At 36.4% G+C, this 11859-nt stretch overlaps 1 protein-coding gene across 1 annotated transcript; it reads right to left on the bottom strand.

Moving 5' to 3' along the window:
• Positions 1-1173: 1173 nt before the first annotated feature.
• On the bottom strand, positions 1174-9904 carry LOC108709093 (protein kinase C theta type-like). The gene is made up of 10 exons (XM_041584712.1): positions 9601-9904; positions 8704-8864; positions 7995-8162; positions 7128-7219; positions 6554-6616; positions 5538-5676; positions 4245-4430; positions 3521-3649; positions 2106-2425; positions 1174-1395 (listed from the first exon to the last, which is right to left on the bottom strand). The coding sequence occupies exons 1-9, from the start codon at positions 9902-9904 to the stop codon at positions 2312-2314; spliced, it is 1356 nt and encodes a 451-aa protein (XP_041440646.1). The 3' UTR covers positions 1174-1395; positions 2106-2311.
• Between the last annotated feature and the right edge of the window lie 1955 nt (positions 9905-11859).

Consider the following 11859-nt stretch of genomic DNA (forward strand, 5'->3'; position numbering starts at 1 on the left):
CTTTCCTAGTCTGTTAATATCACTTTATTCCTAAACCATAAACTTCCCTTAACCATTCACCAACACATTCATGGAACTAATGGGCTTATTGTTAAAAATGGGCCTATATATGCTGCATTATAACTTACTATTGGGTCTAACTAACAAAAAGGAAAGCAACCTCCTCATATAGGTTATTTTACATTTTAAAAGTGATTTCAAATTATTGTGCAGCCAACTACAAGGTGAACTGTGCTCATCTTGTAAATTGTTGCACTAGGGGTCCCCTATTTACATTCACACACATTTCCATTCATATTTATTGCAGAGAATCATACAGTAAGTAAACTGCAAATAATCTTTTACCTTCATATTTTACTATTATGATTTGCTGCAATACTCTCCTAGGATATGGCACATTTCTTAACCCACATTTCTAATTCTATGTCCTTTTAAGTACCCATATTCCATAATTTTAACTTAATACCCATTAACCCATCTTCAGTTTCCATATCTATTATTTTATCCCAAAGCCCACATCTCTACTCATTAATCTTTTGTGCCACATTATTGATCCCTATGTCCCTGTTTCCACATCCCTTACTGCCTTATTTATTACACCATTCCACTAGTCCTATATCCCTCATACCATATCCCATATCTCACATCCCTTATACCCCAAATCCCATATAACAGATCCATCATATTTTATTACATATCCCTTTCCCTTTAGTTTTTATATTTTCACATATTATCTTATATCCCATTTGCCATATTCCACATTACTTTCACCACATCCCCTATACCACATATTAAATGTGCTATTAAATTATTTAATATCCCACTGCTTTACCCATTTCCTATATATACCACATTTTTAAACTTGTATACATACATATCAATCAATCAACCAACCAACCAATCAGTCTATTTATCTATAATTTTATTTTAAACATAATCTACCCAAAATGTATTACCTATACCCCTAGTTATGGATAAATTAAACAAAATTTCTCCCATATATCCCACCCTCATCCCAAACACATAAGACTCTATATTGTACTGTATAATTATACTTATATATCCCACTCATACCCTAAATGTATACATTATATAAACTCTTATATGACTCTATACATCTATACATATATTTTGTAACATAATCTATAATATATTCTATATAATCTAATTTTTTTGTTTTTTTTTTTTTTTCTATATTAACTTATATATAGCTTCTATTACATGAATTGAGAAAAACTTTATAAACTTTCATAAACATTCAAAAACATATAAAATCCATAACACATTTAAAAAAAAACCCAGATTATACCTACCTGGCACCCTATAATCGGATGGGTGAAGCTGAATATAAAATTGGAGGATGGAGGGCCTTGTTGAGGTGGGGAACATACCTGTCTAAAGAATAAAAAAACAAAAGACAGGAGAGGTCAGATAGAAAAGTTGCTATTTTGCTGGACAAACAGGGCAATCTCTACACTAAGGAGCCTATTTATTATGCTGTTTAAAATTAAATTAGCAGAAAAAAGTATAAGGATCGAAAAAGGTGAATTAATCAACGTGTGCTTTATTTTATATCATGCGAATGCCAGTTTTGCCGCTGTTATTTGGCACTGCTCAAGTTCTGGCAGAAGTTGCTCAAAGAAAAAGACAGTTTTTTACATGGTGATGCCTGGCGATGTTATACTCTTTTACACCACATAATAAATCTACCCCTAAGTGGGTTGTGATTATTCCTTATAATCAATTTTTTGGATTACGATAAAACTGCATGTTGTACTCAGAATATAACCTAGAAGAATCTCGCTTATAAATGAAATTACTTACGAGATGTTATGGAGTTTTTAAAAGTTTAACATTCTAAAAAAGTCTTAAGGCATGTCGCTCTAAATTAAAGAAAGATCCCTTATCCAGAATATAATTTTATCATCTACTATTCTGTAAGTGCAATTAGGTTTAAAATTAAAAAAGTGTATTTCATTTATACAATATACCTTACCCATGCTATATATTTTATACAGACCATTTGTCTTTAATCCTTAAATAGCCTTAATCTGATCATATTTAATCCTAGATTTACTTTTTGGCTTTTATTTACTTTCACTTACCACTGTGCCTCCTGTTGTTTGAGGAGGTTACTGGTGGATACAATGGGCTGCAGCAGTAGGTGGTTGGACACTGTAGATTGTTGCAGATTTATAATGCAGGCAGACCTGATGTTAGGGGCTGAAGTTTGCCATAGATGGTATGTTGGCTTGGTCACTGGCTATCCAGGCAATACTGATGTTGTGTTACATGAGCACAGAAGAATGCATTACTCCTGCCAATGCCAGGTGGGGTCCACGTAGGACAGTTCTTCTACCCTCTCTCTCCTGGAGGTATCAACAGGGACTTCTGGTGAAATCTCATTAAAATCATCTGCTGATTTCTACAGACAAACAACAAAACATTTTGTTACTTTATAATATATTATGAGAATTTTAAAGATAAGAAATATACAAAAATATGGCACATTCACTTGTATATTTATTTGTGAAGCTGAATCCTGCATTTCTGCATGGCATGTTGCAGAAGAGGTCCAGGTCATATGGTATTGATTGGTGCAGTGGAGTCATGATTTGTTTCAACATCTACATTTCAACTTATCAGCTGCCATGTCCCAACCTCTGACTACTGACAATAAAATAGAGAATGTATGTGGCTGTAGAGTATTTAGCATACTGCATGAAGGCCAGGGATTATTATGAATCCCAGACCTGGTCACAGACACAGATATGGCTAGAGACAACCACCTTACAGCTAAACATGAAAGCCAATGATTTGTGAACAGAAGACAAACAGCTGCAGAGCATTAGAAATGTAAAACTGCCACTGACTAGAAATTTAAAGCTAATGCAGGACATTGGAACTGATTTACAAAATAGTTTATTATAATGATACAATGGATTAATGCTTTAAGTATTTATGCTCTTTCATCTTATCATTTAAAATAAAGGTCCGAACAAACAGGCAGTTGGTTTTTGGCATGTGTCCCATAACCAATTTACTGGCCACATATAGATGTGTGAATCTAGAAGAGGTCCCTTGTCTAATGTCACCAACAGCCTGATGGGTAAAAAAAGAACTAAAAGGCTCTGCCTCTGCAAACCTCAACTGCATATTGATATTCAGAGAAAATTTCCCATATAAAACCAGCCTATTTACCTTTACAAATAAAAATGTAACTTCCTTCATTTTTAGTGGAAAGTACACACTAATCTTAAAGGGAATAAAATATGGATCTCATGGAAGGATGGCAAAACCCACATGAAACAGGTCACCGAGTGGACTTTAAAAGGGTTATAAAGTCATAAACTTCCCCTACTCCTTTCCTTTTCCCAGAGAAACTTCTGTAAAACTGGCACACTCTCCATCCTAAGTCTGACTCTCCCTACTAATGCTGGATGAGTAAAAAGGATTAGTTATGACACTGATGTGTGAATGTGAGTGAAGTACCCTATTGCATGGCCATCCATATACTTACCATTTCTGGCTGAAAAGGGGGCATCATTCTTTTCTCTTCCAGTTCATTCCACTTGATTGTAGCGTAGAGGGGGTGCTCCCTGATTTTGCCTTTCACTCCTAAACGCTTCTTCTTGTTCTTCTCCAGAAGCTAAAAAAGAAATATTTTTAATATCAGAGATGTTATGTTAGGCACCTTCCAACAAGTGCTGGACCTGGATATGACTGTCTCAGTAATTCTAAAGGCTGGTTACAGTGGTTACATTAGTGTTCCAGCCTAAACTAATCATTACTAATAAACATTTTTAAATTATGTCACTCATTTATGTTTTAATCACAGAAACAGATGGGATGCTATTGACTGAGCCAAGACATTCTCATTGAGGTTAGCAGCATTAGTGGCATTTATATTGTGTCTGTGTTTGCACAAAGTTTTATTCTCCCTACTAACCCAGACAATGCCACTGATAGGGTGTAGGATGGGGTTAAAGGGCTTTAATTGGCAGATTTGTACTATGGTCAGAGACTCAACTATTATCATCCAAGTCACCATGTATGAAAACAAGGCAAAATATTAACAATAAGTCTGTCTGGGACACTCCAAACTGATACCCAAATTCAATAAATAGTGTAAGCAGATAACACCCCTTTTTAGTACAACAGACATTAAAGATATAAGTTGTGGAACATAACAAAGCTTTGAATGTAAAAGTATTCTTTCCATTTGTTTAATACTTCATACTGACCTTTGACAGGAGGTCCTGCATTTCCTTGCTCATGTAACTTGGATATTCGGGAGTCTTGATTAAGAAATACTCCCTCAAAGCACAGCCGGATGGGCTAAATGGCTGTTCACCTGTGGCTATTTCGTACATTATCACACCAAAGGACCACCAGTCAGCCCCTGCATTATACTCGTTCAGTAACAAAACCTACAGAAGAAACAGAAAACAAGTTATTAAACAAAAATAAATCCGTATATATACTCCTATAATATTTTCATGGCCCATGAATGACAAACGCTTAAATATGTAAGTGAGCAACATTTTAAATTATATTTGGCAAAGAACCAAATCTAGCCAAATGTATACCGGAGAACAAATAAAATTTCTCCCAAAATGTCCACCAAAATAACCTTCAAGCTGTATTTTCTGCTGACATGGCTTTCTGCCCCCAGAGGAGTAATCACAACAGTATTGCTAAAAACTAAATGCACCCAAGGCCTGTCCCTCCCTCACATGATTCCCAGTCATTCATTACGGCTGTCTCCTGCTCCTTAGTGATTCCCATAATATATTCTCCCCCTGGTCTATACAATACATTGATGCTAAGCATTACAGTATGTTCAAGAACTTAAAAGAGGCAGGCAGAGGAGGTACATGCCCAGTGCCCTCCCACCAGTCCACCATAGGCTTGTGCATCTTCTGCTTACTCCTATTTCAGGCCTTTGCCTTTATGTAAAGCATTCAGGTGTAGCAACAAGAAAGTGTAAGCATCCCGACAAATGTTCACCAAAGTAAATTTAAAGCTGGGCCTCCCCTGCAAGTTCTACATTCCCCTCCGATGAGAAATCCGCACAATCTGGAAACCATTATCTTAAAGAACATGGCATAGTTAAAGTGTATCTGAAAAAGGAGCAATGTTTACTTCTGGCTTTATACAGTGACTTGAGATAATCTCTCTCTCTCTGTATCCAATGAATATAAACAAAAATAAAATGTGACTGAACACTAATCAAGTATTTAAGTTAGAAGGTGCTCAAAGTCCCTAACACATTTTATTAATTTTATCAAAAAAGGAAATGACCCTGATTTTTAGCACATTCATTTATGTCCCCAGATCTGAGAGTGAGAATGTCAAAAAGTGTAATAGAAAGTTACCAAGTCTGTCTTTAGTTATTACTATCTTCCAGCTGTTCAACTGGGAAAGTTGATTTTATACATGCCTAGGTATTTACACATCCTTTATGAGCACAATCCCTTGCTAAATAGTTGATGCTATTATGTATACATTGTAAATGCATTAAGAAGAGTTCAGACCTCCGGGGCCCGGTAGCCAGGGGTTCCTGCCAATCCACAGATCATCTTTCTGCCGAACAGCCCTTCAGCGGATATGCCGAAATCACAGATTTTAATGTGTCCATCCTTATCCACCAAGATATTATCAGGCTTCAGATCACTACAAGATATGCAAAAGGGAGAATTAATATTGGTTATACCTGAATAAAGTTTTGAGAAGGGCAGGAGTTGCTTGAATAGTAAAGCACATGTTATTACCAGATCTGTCCTTTACATGTAGAACTTTAGGGGCAGATTTATCAAAATGTGAGTTTAGAGCTTAATAAATAAAAACTCACCCGCGTTCTATTCATTCCTAAGGGATTTTTCTAACTTTCACCCATTGATAAATACACTTCTCAAAATTACATGGGAATTAATAGAACATGAGTGAGTTTTTTTTTAATAAGCTCTAAACTCACATTTTGATAAATCTGCCGCTTAATGTATCAATACAGTGACTATTAGGGGCATAATTTATCAAGGGTCGAATTTTGAATTGAAAAAACATCGAAATTCAAATTCAAAAAGACCAACCGAAATTAAGTATTTTTGTCTTAAGTTTTTTTGGACGAATAGGTCCTTTTTTGACCGAGTAGGTCCGTATTCAGCTGAATTCGAATCATACGAATCAAAGTAATATCCCATTCGATCAAATTCGATTCTAAGTTTTTCCCCAAAAAAACTTTGATTTTTCAAAGTCCACCAATTGACTTCAAATAGGTCAGAGGAGGACCCCCATAGGCTAAAACAGCAATTCAGCAGGTTTTAGATGGCGAATGGTCGAAGTCGAATACATGATAAATGTCGATATTCAAATTTTTAAATTTTTTTCATATTGGAATAGAATTTGGACTATTCCCTAGTCAAAGTACACAATAAAAATATCATGAATATTTTTCATTAGAAAATTCACCTTGACCTTTGACAAATCTGTCCCTAAATGTAAGTCAGACATAACACAATATTGTAGAGAAAAGAACTGAGATTTTACTGACCGATGAACAATGCCATTCGAGTGGAGAAACTGGAGGCCAATCACAATCTCTGCAGTGTAGAACCTTTAAAACAAAATAAACACTATTTGACACACATCTCACACTTATTTAACATAATATCTGTAATGAAAAATCTTTAAACTGTATATTTAATAATACCTTCTTGGGACCAAGAGCTGACATTAAAGGACAAGGAAAGGTAATCGCTGGTGTGGTGGAGACTTTAATCATTAACCTCATGCCCTGGGCTCCTGATCATCTAAAATGACAACAGCCTGGGATAGCTTATGGCAGACAGACACCATGTTTCTAGGAATACTCATATGGTAGGCAGTAAGTAGGAGTAGGAAATGGGATGTCTATGTACCCACTCTGTCCGACCCTCATGAATAAAACACTTGCACTTTGCCTTAGGTGCAAAAGTGAAAAATATACTTTTTTACACCTTGTAAATTAGACCTAATGTGCTGCTAGACACAAAATTCACAGTCTCTATACTGTATGTCAGATGGCATCATACACTTTCCCTGTTACCTCATGATATTGTTCCTACTTAAAGGATATTAGGACTTACTTGATTCTCTCCACTGGTAGTTTTCCTTCTTTGCAAATCATGCTGTATAATGATCCCCCACTGGCATACTCAAGCACAAAGAAAGCTTCAACCTGTTTATAGTGATAAATAAAGAACAGATCAAACACAGAACAGCACAGCAGGAATTTAAGTATGAGAACTAATGACAGAATAGTTACTATTTTTGAGTGTCGCTAGGCTCTGCTCTTTCTACTATTTCTTTTCTCAAGTCACTTATAGTGGATTAAAGCCCAATATGGTTTAACAGGGCTCACCATAAACACACTGCATGTCTCACTTTCAGACTAGTGATGAACATGGCGCCCAAAAATAATATTAATCTAATGTTACATGATTCATTTTTACTGCAGAAATGTAGATGTCACCCCATGTGTGTAGTAGTAGTTGTGAATGTATTCTACCTGTTGATATGTACATGAGATACATGGTTCAAGGCATAGCTCCCATGTATCTGTGCAACCTTTACCTTGCACCATATATAGCAAAGATTGAAACCTGCATTTTAGTGAAAGGTCCTGATATGCAGCAGCCTGTTTAGATACTATTTTTTTCTAAACAGTGTGCTAATAGATTATGCTTTTCAATGAATTTGGGATAAGCTGCATAACTACTCCCCATCTAAATAGAAATATCCAGTTCAAAATGAATAGAATAGTAAAGAGTCACACGTAGGGTGCAAGTCTGCAAAAAATAAGGCTGTTTGCACCCTGCCCTGGACTTTATTAATAACTCCTTATATATCATGGAATGTGTAAGACTGAGCATTAAATGTATGTGTATTAGGCTGACTAAGGAAGAGAGAATTCTAATGAAACATTTAGTAGCAACATAAACAGTATTCTTTACCTCTGATTGGAAGGCTGCATATGGATGACATACAAAGGGGCAACTTCTGGCCATCTTCAAGATCCGAGCTTCTTTCCTGATGTTCTCGTAATTGCTCTCATTGATTTTTTTGGAAACCTTCTTAATTGCCACAAGTTGTTTGGTTGGTTTAAACGATGCTAACATCACCTAAAACAGAAAGAAAAACATTAAATATTACACGTCCCATTGAAAACTTCAAATGAAGTGGCGGGATGCTAATTCAAGTATATTGTATGGCCTTGAATGCTGCTAGCATGATGAATGACAAAGAGTACTATCCAGAAGGGGCCTTGTTTGTAGTTTAAGGAAGGGTTTACTAGGGGTATTGTATTTCATACAATTGTTTTTATCATCATTAATATTGTTAAAATTGTCTTTTTCAGACTATTTACATACATTGAGTATATTAATTAGAAGGTGAAATAGAAATCCCATGGTCGTATCTCAAGTCATATTTAACAAATGGTGTCAGTGAGAGTTCACCCGTAGATAAGTGGAACCAATAATAATCCCATGCAAGTGAAGAACATTTGGAAGAATATCTCTCAACCTGTGGTGAGCTGGTTTCCACCTCTTCATAAATATGCCCATGTAATATACCAATATACCTTGATTCTCTCTCAAATTTGCTGGAATTTTTTCTATTGCAATACAAATAGAATTTTTCCTAATGCAGACCCCCACTCACCTGGCCAAAGCTGCCTCTTCCTATTACTTTGTAGAATGTGTAGCTCTGTATATCCAGGGGGGCTGGTCTTTTGACATCCAGGTGGGCTGGTTCTCTGACCTCTAGGCAGGACTTCTTACCTCCACTTCCACCTTTTAGGATAAAATAAATGTAATCAATGGCTCAAAAATACACTAGACAGGGCACAATTTCATAAAGATATCTGTATATGCACATAAGAAAAGTAATGTTAGCTACGCTTTTAACACAAATTCATAGCATTTCTAAATAATCTTTTTGGTTACACATAAAATCTTTTATGCAGATTGCCTCTTTTAGTTGGACTATTGTCTCTTGTCAGAAAGAAGCAACCAGTTTCACATTGGGGTTATAGGGTAGTATTAGGATTTTAGGCATTTTTCCCAAATTTCATCTGAAGAATGTACATTTTATTTTTAGGTAAAAGTAAACATTTTATATTTTATTGGCAGTTTCCTACTTCCCCTAATACAATCTGACTGAGCCTAACAAGTAACTATAAGGCCCTTCTGGAAACCTTTACAAAAAGTAGTTTGGGATGTCTCATCACCCTGCAGTGAGAGAGTGCAAAGTGAAAATCCACACAACAGAAGCAAAGTTTGGAACATTATTTCCCATGCAAGATTTCCATGGAATGATCCATCACACAATTATAGCAAACAAGGTAGCTCAGAGAGAAAGTACAACTAGCCAGTGCATTTCTTACATCAAACAAGCAACACCTGGGGTAAAAAGCAAGCAACTGTATTCATTACCAAAATAACTGCCACCCACTAGTGAATTTTCCATTTAACAAACCAGAGTAATAGATTGGCATCTTGGGCAATATATTTACTATAAATAAACAGTAGGTAAAATAATTAAATATATGTCCCTTGCCTTCTAACGGATCTTCAGGGCTCCTTGGTCTTTTTTTGTTCCCCTTCTTATCCTCTTGCTCCTCACTCACTCCTCTCTGAAGACTTTCTTTATCTTCTAAATTCAGCTTCTTATTCGCGTCAGTGTTTTCATCACTGCGCTTCCTTTTCTTCTTTTCTTCATCGCTGGTCTTCTCCTCTACGTGGGATTTGCTTCTTACAAGCACCTCTTGACTCTCTTTCTTGATCTTATCCTTCTCCTCCTCCACGCAGCTTATATGTCGCTGAAGTTCTTTCTCCCGACTCCTTATTCTGCTCTCCTCCATGTTGAGCTCCTTCCTTGCAATTTTGCAACTTCTCGCTCTCAATTCGGCTCTTTTCTCAAAATTTGCTTTGTAACACTCTGTCACTCTGTCTCTCCTCCTCACTCTCCAAAAAGACAGTTGGACTGAACTATGAGTGACAGTTAAGAGTGGCCAGCTACAACCGGTTTACCTAGGGGCAGCATGTGACCATCAGCAATGAGACATATGGACATTATAATGTAAAGGGCATTACACTGGCTCCATAGCCCATCTTCATAGATTTCAAGTGGGCTCTTAACTTCACTATAGCATTTGGCATGATGTAGGCTTTGTTACTGTTATAGTAGTCTAACTACAGTAATTCTTAATTCTAGATAGGACAGAATCAATGGAATGCAAATAATAACAACATTACTGCCAGGTTGCTTATATTTTGTCCATTCACAATGTATCAACACAGTTCATTTTCATGAGAATTTGTCCCGATATGTAGAGAGTTATAAGGCTTGTCCTAAATGCAGATATATACATGGCTGTTGATGATAGGAGGTGGTGACAAATGTCTGTACCTCAATGCATTCTGAATAAATTATCTGAATACCATTGCCTAATTGCTTGTCAGAAAATCTTTGCCTAAAGCCATACATTCCGTGTCATAGAAGGTAATGTGGGGATTGCAGTATTAACCAGTGCCATAAGTATTATGTCAAAGTAACAAATGCCAATAATAACTTACATATAGTGATGAGTAAAATTTTTCACTGCGTTTCACCTCAAAAATGATGCCCATGGCCTTCAATGGGTGAAAACTATTGTTGTGACTTTTATGGATCTTGGTGAATTTTCATCGTTTTGAAAATTTTTGACGAATCGCAAATGGTCAGATTCACCCATCACTACTTACATACAGTATATATATTATTGAAAACCATTTAAATGTCCCACATAGCCACACCTTTTTTTTCGTTCAAATTGCAATTGTGTCCTTGGCACATAATGTACCATTTAGCCTACAACATTTTGCAGGGGGTTATATAGTATTGTCCTTCTATGTGCCAAGGTGCAGTTGTTAGTACTACTAGTTGATCAGAATTGCTTGTGCCAAATCTAACAGACTCAAAAAAGCACCACAGCAACTATTTCTGCCCCTTCTATATGTGTGTCTGTCTGGTATATGGAAAATGTGTTCTTTTTCTAACAGTGAAGAGAATTACAAAGTAATTAATCTAGGGTTCACTCACTCCTCATCTACTGGATGTTTGGGGGCAAGAAAAAAGATATATGGAAGGATGGAGTAAAGAAATTCCAACTTGCCATTTTCAGTGGTAATGATTAAACAAAAAAATTAATGGGTATCACAGTCGCTCCCGTTACACCCCTAACCACAATTTACTCTACAACACAACTTATCACCATTAATACTGTCTAGGGCTGATGATACCAATGGTAATACTCACAGCTTTAACCACATGCAGGTACAGTAAATACAAAGTATAAACTGCTCCTTGAATATGCTTTACAAATTAAGAATGTTTCTTTTGTAGCCAGTGCCGAGTAATCCCCAACCAGTGGCTTGTGAGTAACCTGTTGCTCACCGACTCCTTGGATGTTGCTTTCAGGCCTCAAAGCAGGTGCTTATTATTGAATTACAGGCCTGGAGGCAAATTTTGGCTGCATAATAACCACCAAACAGAACAACCTGTAGGCTGCCAGTCCACACAGAGGTTACCAAATAGCCAACCACAGCCTAATTTGGCACCCCAAGGACATTTTTTCATGCATGTGCTCCTCCCCAACTCCTTTTACTTTTGAGAGTGGCTCACAGATAAGAAATGTTGGGGACCCCTGTTCTAGAGTATCAGTTAGCTAGTCTTCTATAATTTGTGAATTTCAACGACCTTTGACAGAAATATTTTAATAGATATCTGAAGCATAGCCTTACAGCAAACTATAGCATATATATTTAATTCATAGTA

This window comes from Xenopus laevis, chromosome 2S (assembly GCF_017654675.1).
Source record: "Xenopus laevis strain J_2021 chromosome 2S, Xenopus_laevis_v10.1, whole genome shotgun sequence".
In the NCBI taxonomy this organism is placed as follows: domain Eukaryota; kingdom Metazoa; phylum Chordata; class Amphibia; order Anura; family Pipidae; genus Xenopus; species Xenopus laevis.